Source organism: Meleagris gallopavo, chromosome 1 (genome assembly GCF_905368555.1).
Source record: "Meleagris gallopavo chromosome 1, MGAL_WU_HG_1.1, whole genome shotgun sequence".
In the NCBI taxonomy this organism is placed as follows: Eukaryota; Metazoa; Chordata; class Aves; order Galliformes; family Phasianidae; genus Meleagris; species Meleagris gallopavo.
The window spans coordinates 81,766,832-81,785,061 of record NC_139404.1 but is presented as its reverse complement, the minus strand read 5'-3'; the positions used below and the strand labels follow the sequence as shown (position 1 = coordinate 81,785,061).

The 18,230-nt window shown below is 42.8% G+C and overlaps 1 protein-coding gene across 1 annotated transcript; it reads left to right on the top strand.

Annotated features, from left to right (window-relative positions):
• Nucleotides 1-6,019: 6,019 nt before the first annotated feature.
• On the top strand, nt 6,020-16,927 carry LOC100551192 (phospholipase A2-like). The gene is made up of 4 exons (XM_003202741.5): nt 6,020-6,182; nt 9,974-10,139; nt 14,440-14,546; nt 16,692-16,927. Exons 1-4 carry the CDS (start codon nt 6,143-6,145, stop codon nt 16,847-16,849), a joined length of 471 nt encoding a protein of 156 aa, XP_003202789.2. The 5' UTR covers nt 6,020-6,142; the 3' UTR covers nt 16,850-16,927.
• Nucleotides 16,928-18,230: the final 1,303 nt, after the last annotated feature.

Genomic DNA, 18,230 nt, shown 5'->3' with positions numbered 1-18,230 from the left:
GAAAACTTGGACGGTTTGCTCATGGATGGGGCATCCCTGGAGACCTTCAGGGCGAGGCTGGATCAGGCCTTGTTAAATGTGATCCAGCCATGATGTCCCTGTTCATTGCAGTGGACTTGGTCTGCATGGCTTTCCAAGCTCCCTTCCAACTCTACAGATTCTATGATTGTATGTTTACTATTAAGCATACATTATTTTCATGTTTTCATTTCCATTATTTTCTGACTTTTTTTAGCTAAAGCACTGGAATACCACTGGTTCACTCAGTAGCTTATTTCTTTGTTATTTCACTTCAATTATTACAATTATTTTTTTACTTGCTCATCTAAAGGGTCTGACTCCCATTGGTTTACTGTGGCTTATGTTAGTTAGTTATTTTTGTTTTCTTCCTTTGTCAAGGGATGTATTAGGTTAATGCTGAATGCGTGAGGTTATTTCTGTTATTCCCATTATTTCCATTTTTTTGTTACTTTGTCAGTTGATTTGTTGTAGCTCACCCAGCCTATTCTCACAGCAACAGAGTTCCATTCTAAGATGATTTCTGCAGCCCTACTCTGGACGCTGTCCAACAGGTCTACATCTCGCCTGTACTGAGCAAACAACAGCTGGATGCAGTATACCAGGTGAGGCCTCACCAGCACGGAGAAGAAAAGCAGGATCACCTCCCTTGCCTTTCTGGCCATGCTGATCTAATGGACGGCAGGATACAGATGGAAATAAAGGAAGACGGATCCAGACAAAAGAAATGGAAGTCCAGCAAATCAGAAAACATATAAAAATGCGAAGCGCACATGGGAATAACAAATCCCAAGTGATGCAGCCTCAGCCTGACATGCCAACGGACCAAGTAAGAGAATGAGGACATGTAATGGGCATAATGGACATACCCATCATAGGCTCCAGGGTGAGCTAATGATCCGTGTCATTTCCGTGTCATTTCCGTGTCATTTCCGTGTCATTTCCGTGTCATTTCCGTGTCATTTCCGTGTCATTTCCGTGTCATTTCCGTGTCATTTCCGTGTCATTTCCGTGTCATTTCCGTGTCATTTCCGTGTCATTTCCGTGTCATTTCCGTGTCATTTCCGTGTCATTTCCGTGTCATTTCCGTGTCATTTCCGTGTCATTTCCGTGTCATTTCCGTGTCATTTCCGTGTCATTTCCGTGTCATTTCCGTGTCATTTCCGTGTCATTTCCGTGTCATTTCCGTGTCATTTCCGTGTCATTTCCGTGTCATTTCCGTGTCATTTCCGTGTCATTTCCGTGTCATTTCCGTGTCATTTCCGTGTCATTTCCGTGTTTCTTATTTGCTGGACTTCCATTTCTTTTGTCTGGATCCGTCTTCCTTTATTTCCATCTGTATCCTGCTGTCCATTAGATCAGCATGGCCAGAAAGGCAAGGGAGGTGATCCTGCTTTTCTTCTCCGTGCTGGTGAGACCTAACCTGGTATACTGCATCCAGCTGTGGTTTGCTCAGTACAGGCGAGATGTAGACCTGTTGGACAGTGTCCAGAGTAGGGCTGCAGAAATCATCTCAGAATGGAACTCTGTTGCTGTGAGAATAGGCTGGGAGAGCTGTTGCTCTTCACTCTGGAAAGGGGGGGGAGAAGGCTGTGAGGGACTTGGTAGCGGCCTTTCTGTATCTGAAGTGGAGCCACAGGAAAGAAGGAGACAGACTTGTTATCAGGATCTGCCGTGATAGGACGAGGGGAAATGGCTTTAAGCTTCAAGAGGGTTCTTTTAGGTTAGATATAAGGAAGAAGTCTTTTATAGTGAGGGTGGCGAAGACTTGGACGGCTTGCCCATGGATGGGGCATCCCTGGAGACCTTCAGGGCGAGGCTGGATCAGGCCTTGTTAAATGTGATCCAGCCATGATGTCCCTGTTCATTGCAGTGGACTTGGTCTGGATGGCTTTCCAAGCTCCCTTCCAACTCTACAGATTCTATGATTGTATGCTTACTATTAAGCATACATTATTTTCATGTTTTCATTTCCATTATTTTCTGACTTTTTTTAGCTAAAGCACTGGAATACCGCTGGTTCACTCAGTAGCTTATTTCTTTGTTATTTCACTTCAATTATTACAATTATTTTTTTACTTGCTCATCTAAAGCATCTGACTCTCACTGGTTTACTGTTCCTTATGTTAGTTAGTTATTTTTGTTTTCTTCCTTTGTCAAGGGGCGTATTAGGTTAACGCTGAATGCGTCAGGTTATTTCTGTTATTCCCATTATTTCCATTATTTTCTTACTTTGTCAATTGATTTGCTGTACTGTTGTTAGCTCACCCTGGAGCTTATGTTGGACATGTCCATTATGCCCATTGCATGTCTTTGTTCTCTTACTTGGTCAGCTGACACATCAGGCTGAGGCTGGATCACTCGGGAATTCCATTATTTCTGTTATTTCCATTATTTTTTAGTGTAAGCTTTGTGCGTGCTGCCTTTCTGGTATCCTGGCAATCTGTGATTAAATGCTGTTTCAGCCTTAAATCTTTTAGGGGATATGACTCCATTGCTCTGACAGTTGCTCTAGTAAGACAGTGTCCACCAAACCCTGACAGTTTCTGGAGGACGTGAGTCTCTTCTCTGAGCTAGCTTGTCCTATAGCATTTCTCCCTTTCTGCACTTCTCAACCTTCTCTTTTTGGAGATACCACCATGAAGTTAAGACCCCAGAGCACTGTAGCAGTGAAGCCGTAGATGCTGCACGCCTGGCACTCACATTTTTACAATAGACACTGTAAAAGTTTCTTTTGGGTCTCAGTTGTAACCTGGAAACAATAATAAATGCTCTGTCTTCATCTAAATCTGACAAGGTTGTATTGTCAGTAAATCATGAGCAGTCCTTTCATTCAAGAAACATATTAGACAACAATGTTTACTATGTTGCTATATTAACTCTATTGCTTAACTTCCCAGCTCTATGCCAACTCTATGGCAGTCCTAGAAGTTATTATTTTCCCTCTTAATAGGTAATATGGAGCTTGTTTTACTCTATAGCTGGCTTTATCTTCTAACTGCCACTACAGAAACTATTGCTCTCTGTCTTTGAGTCTCTTCTGTCATGCTCCTGTACACCAATATTTTGGAGGGACAGAATCGCTAATTCACATTGCATTGAAGAAACCTCAGTGTTGCAGAGGCTTCACCTTGCCATTGGTGCTGACACCCGCAGAAATGGCTGGGTATTTCATCTGAAGAACAGCCTGTGTGGGATAAAGGACAGCCTTGCTTCTACAAGAAAATACATCACAAAAATTATCAGGTGAAAATCATTAAGTATTGTGTAATCCTTGTAGTTTTTTCTTCCCTTTGTCTGAAGACTTTCTCTAATAATTGTTTTCAGTAACAGGAAGCTCAAGAGCATGAAATAGTTTCATCCCTGCACCCAAGAAGAAATGGAGGGCCAGCTGCTTTGATGGTGCAAATCAATGGGATTTCTATTTTTTTTCCTGCAGAGCTATTTCACCTGAATAGCCTTCAGATTGTGTAGACTAATTAACCCAAGTGAGTCAACTGAGACTCATAGTGAATTTATTCTATATGCAGTTGTGGAGAAGTGGTGACCTGTCTGTATAGCTCAGTTTGTTTAGATGATACCCAATACCCTTATGTGCTACCTTCTATTACTAGCAAGGTTCCAGCAGAGTAACATACAAAATACACATGAAGGAAGTGAAATTTGCTTTCCCTAAGCAATTATAAAAGTGTCCTAATGATCCCAGTGTGCTTACCATAGCATAGTGAGACCATGATTAGCACTTAATTTGATACTCTTCATTTGTATGTTAATTAACTTTGGCAACAGCAATCAATAATTGCAGATAGATAACATTCAACCAATCTGCAATGTGAAGTAATCACAAGGAAACAATACTTTAATTCTTCTTCAGACATGGCAAATGCATTTGGCTATCAGAGGAGTCTGTATTTATTTTGTGTTTATTGCTGATCTGGGGAAAAACAATAATATTTCCAGAGGAGGGGAGTATGAAAAAGTGAAGAACAGAATGAAACTGCGATCTAAATGCTGTAATGCCTTTTTGATCAGGTTTGTAATTCAAGAAGTCTTTGAAATAAAGACATCTAATGTACATTTCAAACCTAAATGACTCAGATATATCCAAGCCATAGAGTAGATGATTCGAGCACTCAAACTGGCTTTGCAGATTGTGTACAGTGACGGACAGTCCATCAGAGTTAAGCAGCAGGTTACTATTTCTGTGTTCATTTTCCTGCCAGAGGCTCAGTGGAGCTCCCCTTCAGGTGTGCACAACTGTTTTCACAAGTGAATGTTGGCTACTACTTGTTCTGGTCCCTCATTTCCTTGTTTAGAAAGTCAATTTTTGTGTCGCACACTGGAGGTAGAGTGCAAACCAAACAACAGACCATGTAGACAAGGAGCCTATAAGATACCAGGATGAGATACAACATTCAATCTGTATTTTACTCAGTCCTTTAGGCACTGTGCAGTTTCTAGTTCATCTCCTGGCTTAGGAACCCTGAGAATGCAGTAAGTAATCTGCCACACCGCTCCTTTGGTCCACACTGAAGATGGTGACCTCTCAGGTGTCTGCCATTGGAACTCGCTCTAATGGTTGCCTTGTTCAATCTGCCCCCACATGATTCTTTAAAGCTTCTCTCCTTATTTGCACTTCCTGTTTTGATGATCTGCATCCGTAAAGCCCCAGGAGTGGGGACACCAAACCTCTAACATCCTCCTTCCTTATTTAACTGTGAGGTTAAATATTAGCCAGCAGTAGCTCAACTAGGATTTCAAATTACCACTTCAGTCTAATTACTTGAGAGAATTCCCAAGGAAGGATAAGCTGCACGGCTACTCCTGGACACTGTGAGATTGCACATGACCATGTGGTTGGGTCCTCCCATGGCTTTCCTCCCTTTCCTGGTGCAAGGATATGGCCCATGGCAGAGGTAGTGGTGGGCCTTCAGGTGAGATTTCAGGCTCACAGTCACTGCAGGTTTGTACTCGCCTGTCTGAGTGAAAAGCAGTTGCATGACTGGTGTAGTCCATGCCCTGCATTTCTGTTGCTGTGCCTATTTTTGCCTACCTCTGTTCTCTCATGTGCCCCGTGTCACAATAGGCACCCAGTATATAACTATGTCCTGAAAACTTGCCCAGTAAAGATTGCAGCTGCAGCCAGACTGTGCTCAGGAAAAAGGAAGCCCAAGTAAGCCACTTGCCACTGACCTTTGATTCAAATGCCAATGTTTAGCAAGCAAATATTTAGAAGCACACCATTAAGAAGGGAGGCACAGCTTTACCACAGTGAATGTCATCAAGGGGTGCCTCAGGAACAGGCTGACAGCTTTCTTTTTCTCTCCCTCTCCCAGTGGAGCAGCCTGTTGTAGCCACTGCCTCTGCAGTCAGGCTTCCTGCAGCAACTGGCATGAACTCAGTATATGTCAGCTCAGCCCTTAGGATCTGATCCTAACCACTGTCTGTGGTTGGGACCCACATACTGGGGAGCGTTCAGGAAATTAGTTGGTATTGGTTAGGTGCAGCAATAGTGGGTATTTTTGCCTCAGGAGTAGCTCAGAATTAGCTGTGTTGGTCAGTTTATAATTAGATATTTGTATCTAACAGGATTATTTTTCTTTTAGGTGTTTATATTATAGTTTTGTCTCTTCTTTTTTAAATATGAAAAATCTTTATGTAAACTATATATATACCCTGAAAGAATGATCTATAAAAAGGGAGAATCCTTGTCAGGTGGATGCTGCAGCAGAAAAACCCAAGCCGCAGGCAGGGTAGTGGTAAGCTTCCCTTTTCCAAAGCCACTCAGAGGTTAACCAGGGTCTATAAGAAAACAGCTTAGTGAAGGAACACAGCTTAGTGCTGGGGCTGCCCTGGGGATGCCAGCCCCTCCTGGAGCCGCTGGCACGCACACAGGGGCAGCCCTGGCCCTCAGCAGCACAGCAGGGAGCCCTTGGGAGGTCTGGGACTGAGGGAAGTCGCAGGAGGGAGTGTTTCTCTCTTGCAGGCGAAGACAGGCAGATGTATATGCATAAAAACCCTGGGAGAGGAGGGCTGTTGAACACACCCACACCTCCGTTTGCTTGGCAGCACTGGGCTGCTGAACGCCAGTACGGCATCATACCGGTACCGAGGAGCTCTGCTCATGGGCTGGCGGCTGCTGCTGCTGCTTCTGCTGCAGGCAGGTGAGTGCTGCATCCACACTCCATCCCTTCCCTCTCCTCCCCCCTCAATAACCCCTACCCTGGGCAGCTTCTCCCCTTGCTGCCAGCTTTGCCTACTTCACCCATAGTATTTGGCAGAGTAAAAAGCACTGCCATTTTTTTTTTCCCTCTTCAACTTTGTAGTGCGGGACTGTGTAAGCAAGCTGCCTGTCTGTTTTGTTTCCATGGTGGTTTCAGTAGCAAAAACACAGATCACTTTCTTTTGAGGATAGTTTTCTGCTACACGGTTGCTGGTGTTGGTGTTTCTTTGCAGAAGTGCCTTCTTTCTATACCAGTTTCTTCTGAGTGAGCCATCTTCATGGTTGGGTTGGAAGGGACTTCCAAGCCCACTCAGTTTCACTCCCATACTGTAAGCAGGGTTGCCACCTACCAGATCAGGCTCCCCAGGGCCTCATCCAACCTGGCCTTTTTTTCGTACAAAATTCAAAAAGAAAAAAAAATCCTTTAAGAAAAGCAATGAATGTCTGCTAACATAAAGATGTGACACACAATAGCAGCATGACAGTAAATTGTTTGAGGTTCTACCTGTGCTATCTCTGGGGTTCATGCCTGTAAGCAGACACAGTCAGAATTCACACAAAGGCCTCTATTTTAATTCTTCACAGGATTAGGTGCCTGGTGATCCTTTGCAAAGCAAGTACATCTCGAATGGAAGTGAGGTTGTTTACACATAGCTGTTAAAAAAACAAAACAAAATATTTTTCTTTACAGTATCTAATTGGTTACTGCATTTCAACTTCACTGGGAATGTGTATTATGGAGGGAAGACTACAGATTTGGGAAGGAATAGCTGCTGTCCCACTTTAATCTCGTCTCCTTAAAGATAGGTGTATTTTTTTAATATGCAGGTATGCCTTAAAGAACCAAGAAGTGATTTATAGGACACTTTCTCATCCATTCTTTTTGGTATCAACATATCATTGTATGTTTGCCATACTTGTGGCTAAATTGTTTCTTTCTCATTCATTTTTTGCATATCTGTGATCAACTGTTTATACTTTCTTGTGCTTGGCAAACTAGAATTTCCACCCTTTGAGATTGTTATGTCTACTTTCTTGTCCTTAGTGGGCTATATCTGTAGCACTGTTTTAAAATAAAATAAAACAAACAAACAACACTGCCTTAATCTACAACAAAGGCTGCTTGTCTCAAAAGGAAATAGCAGGTTTAAGTTGTCAGACCCACTTCCTCTCATCTCCTTGCAGGTATGCTCCCTGCTGAGGTTCCCCATTCATTGTATAGCTAATGATAGACCATACTCTAATGGGGGATGTGGCTGATTTCAAGCTGCTGGGAAGACTTGGGCTCTCTCACAGATTCCACACATTTGCTTAGCTGCCCAGTGTAGAAAATGCAGTTTTGGTTCTGCTCCAGTTATTAGCTGAACACTTGGATAGTGAAATGTGCTTTCTAAGGCCAACCATCTACCAGCTAGTGTATCTTGCTGCCTGCTCTACGCCCACCCAGATTTCAAATGATAAGACGGAAACATCAGATGCTGCCTGAATATCTCAATTATGTCAAACTCTCAAGGAGCAAAGCCTAAGGCCTTCTAGACTCAGTTCCCTCTGGGTCCTTTTCTCTGCTTTCATAACTGGCTCTGTGCTGTAATTACAGTTCCTTGATCCTCAGAGATATCCCCCCAGAAAAATGGTCTTTCTTCTGGGTGGGGCACAGTTACCTTACACCAGCCTCTGTTTCCAGGCTGAGTCCAGTGGTCCCGCCTTAAAAGGTCAGGAAAGATGTCTGAAAAAATAAACCAAGCTCCTTCTCAGGAAGAAGGTTGAACACCTACAAACACGTTTTCTGTTGGAACATTTTTAGGTCTGCAGTCTGAAGCAGTAGAAGTGTGATTTTTGCCTAAAATCCAGAGCAGTTCAGCAGTTTTGGTGGCGTTACCTGTGGCAAACCTGCAGCTTGCTGCTGACTGCATCCACTGTTTGGACAAGGGAAACAGGTCACCACTTAGCTTTCAAACAACACGGGTTTAATGTGTTTTTAGCACAAAAACTGAACACTCAAGTAGTGTTCAGGTGAGGGGAGCCGTTACTTTTTCAGGAATGTGCATTTAATCCCTGAGGAGTGCACTGGAAACATAAGGAGGCTGTGTGAAGGCCTGAGATGGGGGCTTTGCTCCCTTCTGAGCTGGCTGCAGCCAGCTGCTGGGGTAAAATGATGACGGAAGCACCAGGGGCTGGGGTGCAAGCCCACCATTAGCAGAGAGGAGCAAATGGACAGATTGACAGTAATGAGGACAGACCCACATTGCCTTTGGAGGGGGTTTGGCTCAAGCCCAGAAAGTGAGCAGGAGTACAAGAGGGGAGAGGCCCAAGAGAGGGGATTAGATGACTAGGTTTTAAAAGGAAAGTAACACTTTTAATAATAGTATTGAGTCCCCGAGTGGTTTAGGGGATTAATTAACCCGTGTTTGCACAGTACTATAAAGAAGTCAAGCTCAGGGTCAAAGCACTGCTCTGTGGTGTGAGCTCCTTCAGGCCCCAAAATGCTGAGAGCCCCATCCTATGCTCAGGCCATCCAACAGCTGCGGGCAGTGGGGCTAATGCTGGGGAGCCTGGCAGCACCTCCAAGGGGTTTGGTACCAGCGGTAAGCAGCTCAGCCTTAATGGGGATGGTCTGTGGTGCATGTTAGTAGATCCCAAAGTACACTTGGTAGTTCATTGTGAGCCCAGGAGGGTAATCACTAATCACTGCTGTTTGTTGCCATTGTTACTGTGATAAGCATCAGAGTTCCTATCAAGCTTCAAAGTGATTTATGTGTTTGGGGCAGATACTCTTGGTTTCTATAACAGTTTCTGCAACTGAGTCGGTGGTTCTCTTTATTTAAAAAAAAAAAAAAGTTTTAAATTAAACATTTGAAACCACGATATTATTTGAAAGACCTTTAACTCAAAAAACTCCAGACTGGCTCAGGTGGCTGTCTGAACTTCAAGTAACAAAGAACTTCTTGTTTTTTCCTTTTTTTTTTTTTTTTTTTTTTTTTTCCCCAGATTTATGCAGCCAACTTAGCATTATGACTTAAGTGGGCTGTAATAACAGAAATGAGTGTACGTGTCGCCAGCACTTCAAAATGCTCACAAGAAGACCATTATCCACACATCCTAGCTACTTAGGTCCTCTGTCTTGAATAAAGTATGCCTTGCAGGCCTGAGCACTTGCATCTGTTTCTGGAGAGAATTAGTAGTGCTGTCAGCTCTGTATGATCTAGAAAACAAGTTGAAATATCATGAATAGTAGGAAAAGCATGAATAATACAAGGCGTGTTGGGCAACAGAGAAACCTCTTTTTTTTTCTTTTTCTGTGGAGTCTGGGTGCTGGCTCACTGCTGCTTCACAATGCACCTGGGATCCTGGCTCAGCCAATATGCTGTGCTAGGTTAGGAACTCTACGGTGCAGTGAACCCTAGTTGACTCTGCATGGAGCTTGCATAACCCCAGCCAAGATGAACTTCTCAGACTCCATAATGTGCAAATCTGGGCATGTAGCTTCAAATTACAAGGTAGCCGCAGATGCAATCTAGCTACAGTCACACACTGGTGCACCAGAGCAAGGAAGTCTGGCTTATCTGAGCTGCCTATGTGGAGTATGTTTGCATCTTTGCAGGGCGAACATAATGGCTAGTTAGATTGTCAAGGCTCCATCTAAATAACTAGTCAAGGCCAATAATTTCCCTGTAAGGGTTTTAAGAAAATCAGAGCATTTTCTTGTGTAGAAACCGTGTCCTGTCTTTGCAGTTTGGAAAAGCGCTCTGGGAAAATCCCATTCACTACACACCCGAGGAATCATTGAATTGGCAGGAGCTATATCATGTGGGACGGGACGGTCTCCCTTGGCATATATTGGCTATGGATGTTACTGTGGATTGGGAGGACGAGGCTGGCCTAAAGATAAAACAGACTGGTAAGAAGAACCACAACTGTGTGTCCAAAAGCAGTGTAGATCTCCATATTCTTCCCTAGCTGTACTCCTGTGCCTCTAAGAACTCACTACTGAGGAAATCTAATATTTGTCAACTATGAGCAAGGAGCCATGTACCATCTGGTGTTTGAATGAGGGCCTTGCCAGCTCCTGGGACCTTATATTGTGTGGGTGGAGGGCAAGGAAGAAACCAGGATATGACCTCATTAAATAGTACATCTTATTCATAGAAAGTAAACCCTACCTGAAGAGATAGGAGTGATTAAAAGGTTTGGATGATAATTTCATGTCATCCTGAAAATGGCAGTGATAGGAATATTACTGGTCACCCTCTGGAGGGATCTAGAATTTTGCAAGGAGTTAATCAAACCTGTTGTCTTCATCACCTGTCTGTTTAAAGTGAATCAAGCACGAAAAACAACACTTTGGAACATGGTAGTTCTTCCCCTTTTCCTTGCTAAATGCTGTGCTTTTTATCTCCAAGAGTAAAAATGAATTGATGAGATGTTGCCACGAAAGGCTTCTTGTACTCTGCAGTTACCATACATGTAAATCTTTAATGTGATGGACTTTGGTGTGCTCTGAGCCCTTTATGTGCAATCTGGTCTGGTTTAAAATCTCAAAGGCAGAGCATACAATTCTATCTGCTTTTATCTGCAGTCAGCAAGTCAGGTGTTATCCACACACTTCTCAGAAGGGAAGGCAATGCATAGCTCATTGGAAAGGAAATTGACTGAGCTTTCCAGGGTGCCCAGCTCCTGGAGACATCACGTTTAAAAAAAAAAAAAAAAAAAAAAAAAGAAAGGAAGATATCTAGGCTAATGACCAGTTCCTCTGTGGGCATAAAGGAGTAAGGAGCATTTAAATTAATGCATCTCTCTTCATTAATGCAGGGGAAAGTTTCCTTCCCAAAGCCATTTTTTCACATCTTTGGTTTATGGGTGCTATCTGTGAAACAGTCAACACAAGACTTAGAAAAAAAAATGAGTAGCTGGCAATGATGTGTCCTAGGTTTCAGGCCTAGAAATTACTGTTAATCTTTAATAGTACCTCTTGATATGCTTGTAACCATTTTCAGCTGTGATTGTAAATATGCTCATCATTTTTGTTAAGCTTTATAATCTCTAATCATCAAGACTCTTACAGTCAACTCTTTAAAGTAAAACATGACTTCACTAATTTGAATTCTTCATTTGCTGAAGGCCCAAATGGAGTCACCTAGAAGCTGTTTTCCGCAGATACTCACCAATACCAGATTTAGGTGACTCTGGGTGATGCAAGTACTCAATACTCCTGAAAAATAGAGAGCAACATCTGATCAGGTATTCATTGGTGGATGTTTCTGCTGCTCTTTGATTTCCATGGGATGGGGATTTTATCCTACTGGCAGAAAAAAGTATCTCTGCAAATGGAAGTGCCTCTAAATACCAGAGAGTTAGGTATTTAGGAAGCTTGATACTCTAAAAGCATTCAGTATTGTTGCATAGCAGCAATGCTTTGTGAAAACAAGAAAGATTTTTTAGTTTGATTTTTAGCTAGGACACACTACATTTAGTTAGAAATGTTTCCAGGCTGTGTTCACCAGAGGAATCTTCTGATACTGCAAGAATCATTGTGGCTGAGTATCCCATGCCAGCTACAGTGACCACATTATTTTCCTTATTTGCAATTCTAGAGAAGAAAGATGTGGAGTGGCAAAGCTACAGGTCTTGAAGGACACATACAGTTGGAAATGACTCACCTCATCTTGTCTGTTTTAAGAGTCTCAGTAATAAACCTAGGAGTGATTTGCTTGTGAGTAATTCAGTCAGTCTGTCTAAACAGGACTAGGGTGCTTTTCAGCATCCCTCTTTCATGGAGGGAAAAAAAGGTGTTGTTGAGTAGGCAGTGGTTTTATGAGGTTTATTCCACACTCTGACTTCAATGCGGTATTGCCAGTTTTTCCTTTTGTTCCATGATGTCTTCAAGTCATGATGGCATTTCTTTTCCATAATGTTGATAGTTTTGTTTCTCCTTCCCAGTTCTGTTCCTTGCATTGCTGCACCACAACTGAAAGGAGTGCTGCCATAATATCTGCATTTCCCTGGGCTTGTGGCCTTATTTTTTTTTTGTCCTAGAAACATGGTGTATAGGTGCATAGGCATAGATGCACAGCTTGGACATGGCACCACCCTTCTGCTTGAGATTTCCCGGAAGGACGCATTCACATTCCCACTTATGCAAAGCAAATCCATAGAAACCTTGAGGAAAGGTATTTAGGCAAAACCCATTTTGCTGAGCAGGACCAAAAGTGCTCAGAATCTCCCTGAAAGCATCGGTGACATGAGGGGCAGGGTGGCATATATGGCTCGTCTAAGTCCGGGCAAACTCACAGAGATTTCCTCTCTGTTTTTTGGATTAAAGCACCATGGAGATGGCTGAGCTGTTTACATGACAAACACAGTGTGACAAATTCTTACCTTAAAGGCAGCTGTGCTCACTCAGGGGTCAGACCGGGTCAGTAGAGTTGTCTGTAGCCACTAGAGCTGTCTGATCCCACCAGATGATGTATTTTGTTTGTTAACTCGATGGACCCAGTTGTTTTTGTCTTTTATAATTATTGACCAGTGCTCTGCCATACTGTTGGCTGGCATTGTTTGCATTAGTCTGACTGAGCATTAGCAGACTATTTAGAGTTCAACACCACATTCTGACCCAGATGCAGGAAAGGGCATTTCCAGATAGAACAGATGTCTGAAGATGGCAAAAGGATGATAGGTTTCCTCACTCTTCATACCTTGACAGTCTTTTCAAAGCAACTAAAATATGAGTTAAAGTCTTCTCACTTTGTGTTGGTGTCACCTCTCTGCAGGAGGAAACAGTGTTAATGGAAATAGAATTGTGCCCCAGTTCCTGTGGCCCTGCAGAATTCATGTAACTGCCCCAATTTTCACTAAGAGAGCTAAGAAGCAGCTGGCTTTCACCGCTAGCTGGCTCACCTCTTCTGCTCTCCTTTTTTTTTGTCTGTACCTGATTTATAGACAATCTTCCATCTCCAACAAGATCTCATCTCAAAGATCTATCTCTCACTGTAAATTTTTTTCCTGTTTATTCCTTCTGACTCTTACCGAAGAGCAATTCCATTCCCTTGGGCTGAAGAAAGCTGAGACATTAATGCTTTCTACAGGGCAGTGGATTCTTTTCTCCTTTGCCCTTTCACTTCTAGCATCTTCAGGACAAGCCCAGGAGTGAGGTGCTCCTGGACCAACAGAGATCTGAGCCATATGCCATCATGCCCAACAGAGCTGGTTCTGTGGGGTGAATTACAGAAACTGTTGTCACTCTTCACAGGAAAACCTGTAGGTATTTACATCCAATAAGGCTGATTTCCATTCTGAAGTTCTTTGAGGAAATGTTTGTTCCTCCATAGTGTGCCCATGGGACAGATAGCTTCTGGAAACAGGAGATGGCTCCTCCCTCACTCCAGCCTTTGACCTATCGCTTTTGCTGAAACAAACCTTATTACTCGTCATAGAACTTCTTCAATTGCTGAATCTTTCACTAAACTACTGGAATAAAATTCAAGTGGGATGAAGTTTTCCTGTGTATTCTGAAGCACTTGGCAGAGCAAATGTTCTTCCTGAATAGTCTTGTGGTACAGATAACAGCTGAGCTAGCCACCTTCAGCCCTCTCTATGGTCAATGACAAGCAATCAGTACTTTCAAATGTGATGTTTTTCACCTACGTTAGATCCCTGCAATATGATAATGTGAACTGTGCTCTTGGTATGCAGGAAGGGATCATAGATCAGTCCTTTGTGTCCCTTTATGCTTACGGTTGTAAAGTCAACTGCTATGAATCCTACTTCTGAGGATGATGAGTTTGTAGCCAGCTGCTACACTGATGCCAAAGGAAGGTGAAAGACATCCTGACACCAGATTCTGAGATGATCTGAATCTCAGCTGGTGAGCCATGGTCACACACCTCATCATAATGCTTCAGCTCCTTTCAGTATGGCAGATTACCATGATTTGGGATTGGCCACAACCACTGTGTGTTTTTCTGAAGGCAAAATCTTAGAGAAAGGAGAAACGTGGTATTCACGGGGACAAATATGGCATTAATATGCTCCCAAGACAAGAGAGCATTCATAGAAATGCCATAACATTCCGTTTGTTGATTTACTGACAGAGCTGTCATTAAGCAGTGGGTGAGTGGAATAACCTTACAGTGCCTGAAAACACCAGTGAGCAAAGTATGCAGGCTGCCCAAGCCCAAACTCTGCCTTTTATTCTCCCTAAGGTGCTGCCACAGGCATGACTGCTGCTACGACAAGGCAGAGAGAGAGGGCTGCAGTCCAAAGGCACAGCGCTACCAGTGGGTGTGCGAGCAGAATGCCGTGCGGTGCGGTAAGGACACAGTAGCCTGTGTTAGTTCCCTCCTTCCTCCACAGAAACACAGACTAACACAAAAGCTTTGTGTGCCTCAGAGGTGGGGATTTTGAGGCTTTCAGAGTTGAGTGATTTCAAGTGCCACAGGCACATACAGTGTGTGTAGGCTTGCTCAGCTCTACAGCTGGTACCAGTCAAGGAGGTCTTGAATTGCACAGTAGCAGCCCGTCAGTAGTACACACCAGTTTGTTTTGACATGCACCAGATGACTTGAGTCTTAGAATTTGTCACTTCTATTTTGAAGTCTTCCAAAAGTCCCTGATGGTAAAATCTTTTGTATAGCTCTTTGAAAGTTTGAAAAGGAATGTGTGAGAGTAAAACCTGTCCCCATGCCATCAAAGCTACTTGCTTGAAAACTGAGTTATCTTCTACCTTGCTAGAAGATTATATTCTTCTAGTACAATCCCCAGCCTCCCCAAGCAGCTGAAAATCTGCCAGCAGACAGAGAGTGTGGCACAATACATTCACAGTATATCCTTTCCCAGTTCAAGAACCATCTATTAAATAGGTATTGGCTAAGGAATATTTTGCTGGACATAACTGCTCTTCCTCTGATTTATCCATTCTGTATTTTAGTAGCTAACTGATATTTTCTGCTAGCTATTTCAATGTGTAACTATTCATTTTTGATGTGAGGGAACTATCCTGATTGCAGATGTAAAGCTTACCATCAAACACATGAGACATGCAATGCTGTCCCATAACAATGGGCTGCACTTGTTCCAGCCTGCCTCAGAAGTGTTAGTTAAACAGATGCTGTATATTCCTTAACTGATGTCCAGGCAAGGCCCCATGAGCAACCAGTAACTGTTCTCTCTGAATAATCAAAAAACTTCACTTTCTCTTACATCCATGATAGTGAGGAACAATGGAAATGTTGTCTGAAGGGATATTTCCTACCCCAAGCTACAGCAGGTTTCACTGAGGTGTGAAGGTGTGACGTCTTATCCAATTCAGGCAAAACAAATGGAGTGTTATATTCTGAGGCACATTCACTGGACCTAGAGGAATGATATCCAGAGAAATTACAAGCAGAATTGCTTTCACTGTGCATGCTATGAAAGAGGAAATTAAATGCCTGTGGCTTGGCACTGTATCCTAAACACAGATATTTTCAGGTAAATTAAACAGAAACTCGTTTTACCTGGGACTTTTCTTTATCTTTTACTACTGCTATGCAGTTTTGCTTGTGAAATGGAAAATAAAAATGCAAAACCATATACTTCAGTTAGGCCATCACACATAAGTGAATTCAATATGGTAAATATCTGGAATACAAAAAAAAAAAGCTTTGAGCTGTGGGGTCTGCTCAAAAAAAAAACATTGTGCTCTTAGAACTGGCTTACAAGCCAGGCTCTCATACTGACAGTAGGCTGGCAGTGATTGGCATAGCACAGGAAGACGTCAAGAAGCAGAGGGCAGGGAGAAAACCAGGCAGTGTTGGTAGCTAATTAAGAAATGGACTTACTGCTGAGCCCTTGTGAATGGGCCCATTGAAACACTTCAGCTGTAGACACATGATTCTCCTCAGAAAATCTTTAAAAGTAGGGGCTCTGTGTATTTATCAGACAGTGTTGATCCAGCGAAGTCCAGTGAAATCTGGAAAGATTTCTACTCATTAGAGTTAGTTTTGGAGCAAAGCCTGGACACATATGCATGAAATTACACTTTTGCCTACTGCAGGCTTTGGAGAGTGTTAGATGATCTATAGGACTAGCTTCAAATAAACAAGGCACTGTGCTTTTAGGTAATATCAGCTTAATGGCTTTAAGATACCTATAGGTGGGATGGGGTTTGTTAAATGAAGATCAGTTATTTGCAATGCATCCACCTGAGCTAATTGCTTCTGTGTTCTCTGTGGTCCTTACCTAGTCATGCAGTTGTATGATTACATTATATATAGCTTCATATATATGATTTGGTACAGTTTCTGTAGATTTTGACCCAAAGAAACCAGATAGCTAACCCTGCTGCTGAGTTCCTTGGTTCCTCCATCTCCTCCCATGACCTGTATTCCCTATTAGAGCCTTGCTCGCTCTTACAACTGCTTATCCCCTTGATCCAATATAGAATCTTCCATCCTTTCTTCATTTTCTTTTGCAGATAACCTGACAGACCCATGTGAAAAAATGGTGTGCCTGTGTGACCAAGAAGCAGCAAAGTGCTGGGGAGCAGCCCCTTACAACCCGCAGTTCATCCTCTGGCCAGACTTTCTATGTGGGCAGACTCATCCAACCTGCCATTTCAGATACGAAGGGTGAAAATAGTTTTTTAAGGAATTTTCTTCTAATCCTTTGAATCTGAACACACTGGAATAAAATTTTACCTCTTTTACCAGAGCTAACGATAGTGTGGGAAAACTTCTGTTAGACCATGATTTATGGGAATGAAGAATAGGGTAAGATACATGCATAACCTCTGAGGGAAGAATAAAATCCTACTCTCCTATCTTTTTTGCAAAAACACCTTGAGAACAGATTGCTTGTCACCAAATGACTGTTTTGTCCTTTCACAGCACCTGATCTTCAGCTCCCACACATTTATACATAAATTGGAAAATAGGTGGAGACTTCTGCTGGACTTATTAAAAAAAAAAAAAGAGAGAGAGAAAAAAATCTCTGTAAAAAGAGATGATTTTGAAGACCTGTGGCATGCTAGTGTTGAAGTACAGTGATCCACTTTATTTTCCTGGAGCTGCAGGAGTGGAAACAACAGAAAGGAAGGGATCCTGAGTATTCGTTATGGGCACTCAGAGAAGTGGCTGAGCTGCTTCCTACCAAAAGGAAGAGCAGGGCTCTTGCCCGGGGTGCAGCTCTATCCCTTCTTACAGAGTCTGCATGTATTTCTGAGCTAACATAGCCAGACACCTTCTCCCTTATGTTCTTGCCTCACAAGGCTGGGGACACTTCAGGGGACTTTAAAAGAGGGGAGACCTAGACTGGATGTAAGAAGAATGTTTTTTGTTTGTTTTTTTATTTTTTTATTTTTTATTTTTTATTGTAAGAGTAGTGAAGCACTGGAACTGCCTGCCCAGAGAGATGATGCATGCAGTGTCCATAGAGAATTTCAAGGTCAGGCTAGACAGGGCAGTGAGCAATCTGATTTAGCTGTGGATGTCCCTGTTCATTGTAGAGGAGTTGGACTAGATGATATTTAAAAGTCCTATCCAACTAAAACGATTCTATGGTTTTCTATGAAAAGGTGAGCAGAGTCATGCTGGGACGTTTCTGGTGCAAGGCCAGCATGGTCTTTACCAGGAGGAACACCTACACTGTGAAAAAGAGCATGTTCCTCACATGTCACATGTGCATGCTTCAGTCACTGATGTGCAGCTGTGCTGTGCACTTATTGGCACAGTCCCGTGCCACTGACCTCCTGGGGACCAATTACTGTCATGTCAGGAGACTGAGGCTGTAGAGAACATTATTTACACCAAGCAAACCTTATTTATCTCTTCCTTAAGGTTTATATATGAACACTGTGTTTCCTGTTGAAGACTAAAACTAAACCCCATTTTTTCAGCATGAGGTAGCGTTCAAGTGATCCTTTGCCTCTTTGTTGCAGAATTGTAGGCTGAAGCAAGCCAACAGGACAAGAGCCTCTGCACCAAGATGGGAAAGTTCCTAGGGAGATGAGAACACC